The 8,360-nt window shown below is 36.5% G+C and overlaps 1 protein-coding gene across 2 annotated transcripts in view; it reads left to right on the forward strand.

Annotated features, from left to right (window-relative positions):
- The window catches only part of QSER1 (glutamine and serine rich 1), a 31,722-nt gene extending 24,968 nt beyond the window's left edge, over positions 1 to 6,754 (forward strand). The window contains exons 8-13 of one of the 2 annotated variants that reach the window (XM_065755462.1): positions 20 to 228; positions 783 to 920; positions 2,569 to 2,666; positions 3,978 to 4,130; positions 4,941 to 5,036; positions 5,598 to 6,754. In XM_065755462.1, the coding sequence (XP_065611534.1) occupies positions 20 to 228; positions 783 to 920; positions 2,569 to 2,666; positions 3,978 to 4,130; positions 4,941 to 5,036; positions 5,598 to 5,738 (835 nt within the window). In that variant the 3' untranslated portion in view covers positions 5,739 to 6,754. The remainder of the gene's footprint in view (positions 1 to 19; positions 229 to 782; positions 921 to 2,568; positions 2,667 to 3,977; positions 4,131 to 4,940; positions 5,037 to 5,597) is intronic. The other variant, XM_065755461.1, reaches the window with a different exon arrangement.
- Positions 6,755 to 8,360: the final 1,606 nt, after the last annotated feature.

The raw sequence follows: 8,360 nt of genomic DNA on the forward strand, positions 1-8,360 counted from the left end.
GTTATTTATACTATTGCAGGACTATTCATTGCAAACCTAGCAGTAGTAACAACAAAGCTCCTGATCCACCGACACCAAAACCAGCAGCAACAAAAGTCTCTTCTGTGAAACCCAAAGCTAAGCAGCCAAAAGTAAAGGCTGAACCACCACCAAAGAAAAGGAAAAAGTGGAAAGAATTCTCGTCTTCCCAGTCTGATTCTTCACCTGAGGCCCAAAGTGATGAGGATGGTAAGTGATACGCTGTGGTTAGCATCTTCAGCTGTTTGAACTAACTGAAAATCATCCTGCAGAAAAAATCTTGCGAATCGTTCCTAATAGCCTCGTGGGGAAAACTCATTAATTAGTTAATAAACAAACTTGGCCATGCCATGCAAAATGGAGTGCAGTGGTTAACCTCAGCTGTAGTTCATCAATTAAATATATTTTTTACTACTTACGTGTCAAGTCTGAAATAACCTGATGAAGTTATTTGCTCTCTCTTCCCTCTGAGGCTTTCATCTACAATAGTGAAAGAAGTCGTCTCTAAATCTTCTAAAATCTGAACATTTGAATACAGATAGCTGAAACTGTACCTACAACAACAGCAAGAACAGAAATGTACCGTTTGTACCTGATTTGTTGTGTGCATAGTTTGACTGTTATTCTGATTGAATTTAATCTCTTGGGATACCAGTAGGGGTCACTTATGTTTTATGAGAGAGAGAGCCTTCAGTTTCAAATAGCACAAAATACTTGTGGCATACTTAAGAAAGAAAAAACATCTTATTCCCATTAATTTTCAGACCTTGTACCTCCGGCTCCATTTGTTACTCGCTTTCTGAACACAAGAGCTATGAAAGAGACCTTTAAGAGCTATATGGAGTTGCTTGTTAGCATTGCCTTGGATCCAGACACAATGCAAGCTTTGGAAAAGAGCAATGGTACAATATGTTTAAAGTTTGCATGATTTTGTTCGATATTAAGATTATTAATTAGTAAGGGAAAACCATACTAAGCAAACAAACAAAAAGCTTAACTTTTAGCTATGTATCTATGTCTGAAAATCACTTTATGCAAATGACTGTGATTTGTTTGTGGTTTGGATTTTCTAATGCTTTCTCTGCCTTCAGTAACACAGTGGGTTTGGGTGGTTTTCATTTGTTTATTTGTTTTGCCCTATTTACTTAACATTTATGTTGTATATTTAATGCTCGTGTAATACAGTTTGAATTCAGATTAGGGAAGATTATGCGTGCATAAATCTGCACTATTTGAGGAATCAAAGCAACTTAGAAATGCTGTGTTATCTACTTTGTTAAATTTGACTTGTCTCATCTGAGCTCTTTGTTATTATATTTTAAAATCCTAAAAGCATTTATTTTGATTTACGACGTTACAGGTATGTGAATTTTCTTGTAGATTAATTGCCTTATAACTAGGTAGTTCTGATTCTTTCTAACAGTGTTATTCATGCTTCAAAACCTTGAAATTTGGATCAAAGGGAATTCTATTGTATTTATCCATTAGTGAGAAAACTTCTGATGGACTTATTATTATAGTGGATTCCAGAAGACAAAATTCAGAACTATTTTATTTCTCAAAAATTATCAAAATGCTCTTGTATAAAGTTAAAGGTCCTGAAAAAAATTATTTCACCTGCTGAGTTACAAACTGTTGTTTTCCACTATATTCAATTCACCTACGTTTAAATTAACTTGTTTTTTAGTTTCTTCCTTCCTGTTTTGCTCTGGTTATGCATCAGTGTACTTAATATCTCAAGGATCTATATATCTTGTTAATTATGTCAGTAGTCTCTGTAAAAGTGAAGACATTGACTTTGTAAATGAGAGTCCCCTTATATCAGAGTGTATGGGAACTGTTGAATCATGGCCTGAAACACTGATTGATCACCTGAGGTGAGCACTGAGTCAGCTGCAGGAGCACAGGTGAAGACAGTTCCCCTTTGTTACTGGAAGGGGTGGAGTCTGGCTCCACCTCTCCCAGACCCCATTTAAGGGCTGACCACCACTGGGGAAGGATCTCTTGTTGGAGATCCCTCCCATGTGGAGCTCCAAGTTAGCCTAGACCTTCAGTGACAGGTGAGCTCTTCCTAATTTACTGGTTGTCTTTATGCTATCTGGATAAGCCATACAAAAATATACTGTCCATCTTCATTATGCTGCTTGGGTGCTATTCATTCAGGGTGTACACCCTACACAGAGAATGTCACAAACGTGTATTTTGTCTTCGTAAAACTCCCAGTTTTGTTGTGCAGTAAAGGGTTATTTAAGAAATGGTTTAAGATTAAATTGCTTTTGCTTGGTTTTTTTTTGTTTGTTTTTTCCTCTCAACAAAGAAAAGTTAGGGAAGGATTTGAACAGCTGTCAGCAGTTAAGCTGCATTATATCTACACCCTCCTGACTGGGGGGGGAGGAAGTTCTCAAACTTTTAAAACTTGTCTATGAACAAATTGTGTTATTTTTTACTTGGACATTGTACATTAGTAGGTAGAAGAATAGATTGAATAGGTGTCTTATGTTACCGTGTGTCTGTTAATAATCACGTGTTGCTTTTTAAATTGTCATTTAGATGAGCTACTTCTGCCTCATATGAGAAAAATTGATGGCATGCTGAATGACAATAGGAAAAGGCTGCTTTCCAAATTACGCTTGGATAATACTTTCAAGGTATTCTCTTTTAATTGCTATGGCTTTTAAAGTGCTACTATAAGCCAGTCACTGAATGCATGCCATGCAGGCACAACTAAAAACCCAGAAGGCAAATTTGTAACACAAGTGAATCTGGATTTGAAAGAGAGGTGCTATAAATTCAGTGCTTGTGTGTGGCATTTGGAGAGCATTTGTGATCGAGAAGTTTATATACCCCAAAGGTAAAGCTCTAGTTTTGCTCACTGTGCTTCCTCGTTCATTTTCAAACACTTTTCCTTTCAAGCTTCTCAAGTTTGCCAAAAGAAAGTCTGTTTGCTGTCCTTCTGGAACTGCCTGTTAAGTGATTTTATTGCTTAAAAATCTTAATACAGCTCTGCACTGAATAGCTTTACTGTGGAGAAGATGTCTGGACCTCTGTGAAAGAGATAGTGTTACCAGAGTAGCTTTAATCCGGACAGAATGTCCGAAGAACAACTCATTTGTGATCTGTTTGACATACTGGGAAGGGCAGCATATTTTCAAGACATAATACAGAGCCTCAGAGAGGCAGAATGTATTAGCCTTCCATTTTTTTGCTTTTTGTCTGTGGTAAAAATTTTGTGTTAGTAAAATGCTTTTTAGACACATCTATGCAGAGAAGATAAGCCAGTTAAAGTAGGCTGTGATGTTCAAGAGTTCTAGTTATGTTCACGGTACACACAAAGTGAGAAGTAGCTTATTATGTTTCTCCTCAGTTTAAGGGGAAAAAATAATATCTTCTATAGTACTGGTATATAATTAATACTTCTTATTCAGTTGGAGTTCATAACTGATGTGGCAGCTTTACTGTGTGTTCACTTAGAGGCAGATTATGAATCATCTCCGAAGTTAGGTGAAGCCTGAATTTCACAATAGGAGCTCATGAAGTTGATGGAGTTCTGGGTCTGAGTTAAGGAACCTGCTTGTGTGTGCTTATGTTTGTCTTCTGTAGTGAAAGTAGCAGCTTGTACTTGAGTGAATGCGTTATCAGGAAAACGAAAGGTAACGAAACACTAATGTTAGTGAACGTTTTTGTATTGGTGAGGAAAATGTCTGATACTTCTGTAAAATTCAGGTTTGTGTGACAAGGACTGAAGCCTCAGTGAGGCACTGAAAAAATAAGTGAAAAATGAGTGTCATTCTGTTGGGATATTTTTAATATTCAATGGATAAAATGATTTTCTCACTGCATACAGTTAATAGGGAATATTTTAGCACTGTATTACTGAACAAAGCAGACACTGAAGTTAGCAGTCAGTGGGTGCCCAATCTTTTTTCATAACCCTTTTCCTCTGTGTGCTCTCTTTAAAGAGCGCTTTGGAAATCTTTCCTGAACTGACAGTGATCACTCGGGATTCTAAGACAAAATGTGGTGGAGCATCTGTGTCTAAGATCAGAATGAATGGTAAAGCTTACAACAAGAAAACACTGAGGGCTTCTAAATCAACCACTAAATTAGCACAGGTGAGTGTTCCAAGGATCTGTTACTGCCACCATCTGACCTCTAAAGTAATAACCATTTTTTATAGAACATGTTTTTGTGTATTGAGGTTTTTTGTTCTAGATTTATCAAATATAAAATCTTCCTTGAATGAAATGTATTGATGTATTTTACACGTTATCCTGTATATTTATACAGGAAGTATAGTAGCTTGTATATATACAGAAGTTTATACCTTTTGTAGTAGTAGTATGCAGTAGTATGTTACCTCCCTCGTGCAGGTGGTAACTGCTCTCTGTAGTTGTATGGGAAGGGAGAAGTTTGAGATGTACACGTTATTTGTTTCCGTAGCATTCTTGGAGAGACTATAATTAGGTTTTGCTAGGTACTGGCCCATTTTTAACTCACAGTGGCAAAAAATGGCTCAATAAATGACATCTAAGAAAAGCGGATCTATTCTTACTAACATACAATCTGTGCTTTTTTGCAGAGCAACTGTTTTGATAGAAAATAGTTAACCTTTCGTAATTCCTGCAGTGGTTCTCAAAGTGGTGTCTTACTAGACCTAGACTTCAGTTGCAGTGCATTTGGAAAGACTGAAAGCATTCTCAAAGCTGGCTTTAATAAAATAACTTTGTAGGGAATGTGGAGATACGAGATAATGATGATATAATATAAATTACAGTACACTGGAATATGTCAAATGCATTATTTGAATGAAGTATTCAATTTCTTTACAGTTGGAAAACGATTACATACAGAATGACATGACTCTCATGTCTCTGTCTTGAAATATAACTTGAATTTACTTGAAAAAAACTTTCTTTTTCCAGGAGTTTACGGTAGATCCAGAAAAAATACATTTGTATTCTTTGTATCATTCACTCCATCATTACAAATACCACATATATCTGACGTGTAAAGAAGAGGTAAGTATTGCTGTTTTTCTGAGATATTTTTACAGTTGTTTGGGAAGCTGAAATACAGAGGGACTGTTGTACTCTTGCTAAGTGAGTATAGATTGCCATAAGGAAATAATTAAATCCACAAACAAAAAGGTATGCCGAGTGCATATGTTGCCCTAAAGGGCACTGCTGCTCGGAGACAAGGCTGAGGAGGTTTGTGTGGAATTGGTTTGCATCAGAGTAAGTTAGCTGTTTTCCAAACAAATTTAATAAATCTCATTAGCTTATGTAACTCTGGAGATCTAGAAGCTACTCGTGTCTTAAAATGCCCACTCCTTTCTGTTTTCCTGTAAATCCTTGATTGAAATGCTCCAGTGAGCAGAAACACTTGAGTTTGGAGTATGGCTCATCTGTTAACAAAAGCAGTTTGGGGTGGGATTTTTCCTTGTTTTTAAAGCATAATAGGTCTTCTTCCAAAGAAGAGAGGTATTTATCTGCAGAATATTATATAAAACCAAAAGCTTTGAAATGCTGGCAGTCTCACGTATATACGCATACGCATTTCTCTCTTTCTCTTCAAAACAGATTTCTTCTGTTCAGAAGAAGAGTGCAGATCTAGGACAGGAAGAGATTGTGCAGCTGTGCATGAAAAATATGAAATGGGTGGAGGATCTTTTTGAAAAGTTTGGTGAACTTTTGAATCGTGTCCAGCAGAAATGCTCTTAACAAAAATATATTCCAAATCTCACATTTTTTCTACGGCACTAATCTGATGGAACAGAAAGCTCAGAGAGAGGCTCTGATTTCTTTTACAAAGCCAGGCTGCGTTCTTCTTCATAGGCAGTTTTATTTCTCTTTATGGAACTTTGTGCCTTGGCTTTTGCTAAGGAAAAGTGATGCTGCCAAGGAAATCAGCCCTTTGGAGATGGAACTGAACGTAAACCTTAACCACATTTTTAACCTGAAGATTTTTTTTTTCTATTTTGTGAACTATTGGATAACTTAGTTTTATTTTTCAGAAATGTTTTTGACAAATGATAAAGCATGCACTACATATACATTTTTCTTTATTGCTAAAAAGATGTCAACACTTGGAATACTACAGATTTTTCCGTCTCTAAGTGACAGAAAAGTCAGCGTTGGGGTACGTGTGCCTGGCTGCCAAACTGAGTGTTGTACATTTTGTGAGCAGAGCCAGAGCGAAACATCAGTTTCTGCAAACATACATTGCCATCACAAAACCCAGAGATGTCATTATGCTTTATGGACTCCTTTTACTATTGTCATGTTCAGGAGACTGAACGTGGAGTTGGTGCAATCCTATGACTGCTTTTTTTTTGTGTCAAATTATATTGTAATGAAAGACAATGACCTTAACTATTTTCCCTGTTTTGAAGAAAAAAAAAATATTTTCCTTTATACTGCGTTTTTTTTTTCTTTTGGAAAAAAACTTCAATTGTACATTTTATCTCACTAATAGTTGTATTTTTCACAGAGAAAATATTGTGGTTAAAATTGTTTCATGTATCTTTGTAATACTTTCCATTGTTTTCAGTAAATCCTATCCATTTATATGTTGATTTCTTATTGTAAACTATATATCTCGAGGTAACCCTTTTGTTTATACAGGTTTGCTTCAGTGTTAACCAGAATAATGCATACTAGACTAGTTTTGCTTGAAGTGTAGTTGTGTTAGACACTGCAAGTATTTTCTGATACCTGAAAATAAATTTCTTACTAAACTAGCACTTGATTAACTGAGAGTTTGAATGAGGACCTACTATATCTTTGCCAACAAAGATTGCTAATTGAACAGACTATATGCAGTGTTAAACACAGCTTACCTAGTTGTTTGTAGAGCTGGCAGTTGCAGAGCTGTTCTCTTTTCGGTGCCTTTCAAGTCTTCAGACGTTTTCTTGTAGCTTTTTTTGTCCCTCCAGTGCAACAGTAGTGCCACTAGTCACACTCAGACATTGAATGTAATGGGCTCTAATCAGGAGAACATTTTCTTTAAATTTGCCAACAGAATGCCTTACTGAGTCATTCAGAATGGATATTTACTGGGGTCCTAGGAGAAAAAAAAAAAAAAGAAAAAAGGCAAAAAAAAGTCATGTTTTTCTTTTCCAGATAACGTAGGAAAAAAATAATTCCTTTATCCTTTAACTGCCACTTAGTGCCTTAATTTCAGCCAAGAAAGCAGGGTTCACTATTCATTGGCCAAATGAAGTAATGTTCATTGCCATGTGACCTTTTCTTCCTGTTGTCTGTTTTTATCCTATTTAGTTGTTAAACATTCATTAGACTTAGAGCTATGAAGAGTTTACTGGATAGATGTAAAAATGCAATTATTTGATCTTGAGTAATCAAATAGGTTTGAATATTAAAACGTGTACAGAATTTTAGCAGATTAGTTTTAGAACCATGTAGGATGTTTAGCGTATTTCCAAAGCTATTCGTCTTTTAAAAGCAATAATTCTCCTTTAAAACTTGTATGCAGACTACAGTGAACAGAGATGGGTATGTACCTCTGCCTTTTTTAAAGCCTTGTCATAATGTTTTTGCTTTAAAAAGGGAGGTCGCTATCAAGCTAATTAGATGCATTGTGCTACTGTGATGTCTACTATCATCAAGGAGAGTGAAATGGGCTTTTATTTAAGAAGAATGTGCAGAATGTCAGAGCAATTGTGAAGCCAATTCATTTTTATAGTGTAAAGAAGGGTAGACACGAGGGTTGAAGGGTTGTGGTTGTTTCAGTCGTTGAACCTAGTAGGAGCTAAAGTTCGTGGTTAATACGTGAAGCAGAGTTGCCAACGTCAGTAGCAATCAGATAAGAAACAGTTTACTGTAAATAGGCAAACTGGAGATACAGTAGTAATGTGCCACTTGTACTATTTAATCTATAGTAGGAGTTCCCAAACTTATTTAGGGAATTCCCTTATTAGCAGGGATGATTGACAGCAGCAGTTCCTGGCTGCACAGATACAAGAGAGGTACTTAATGGCACAAGTGGAGTTCTGTTGTCTCCTGTTGGTGAAACAATGTAGTTTGGGAGTTGCTGAGCTGTAGTTTCAAGAATGGTTAGGATGCAGACTGTGGGGACAGGAGTTGACTCCTTGATGGTGTAGTAAGGAACTCAACAGAGCTCGTGTCTCACATCCCTCCCTCGTATGGCTGAGAGCAACTAGCAGAGAGATCATTTTGCTTTCCGTACGATTTCTGTACCACTACTTTACGGCTCCTCTAGAGTTTTGAATTGATAAGTAGCTTTAGGAAGCTGTTTGTCTTCATCCGAGTCCTTAGAAACTGAAGAAAAAAAGTTGATGAGAGGGTTTTGGAGTAGTTTGTCCC

Source organism: Cyrtonyx montezumae, unplaced genomic scaffold, assembly GCF_038088225.1.
Source record: "Cyrtonyx montezumae isolate F1298 unplaced genomic scaffold, pur_monq_1.0 scaffold_10, whole genome shotgun sequence".
Taxonomy (NCBI): Eukaryota; Metazoa; Chordata; class Aves; order Galliformes; family Odontophoridae; genus Cyrtonyx; species Cyrtonyx montezumae.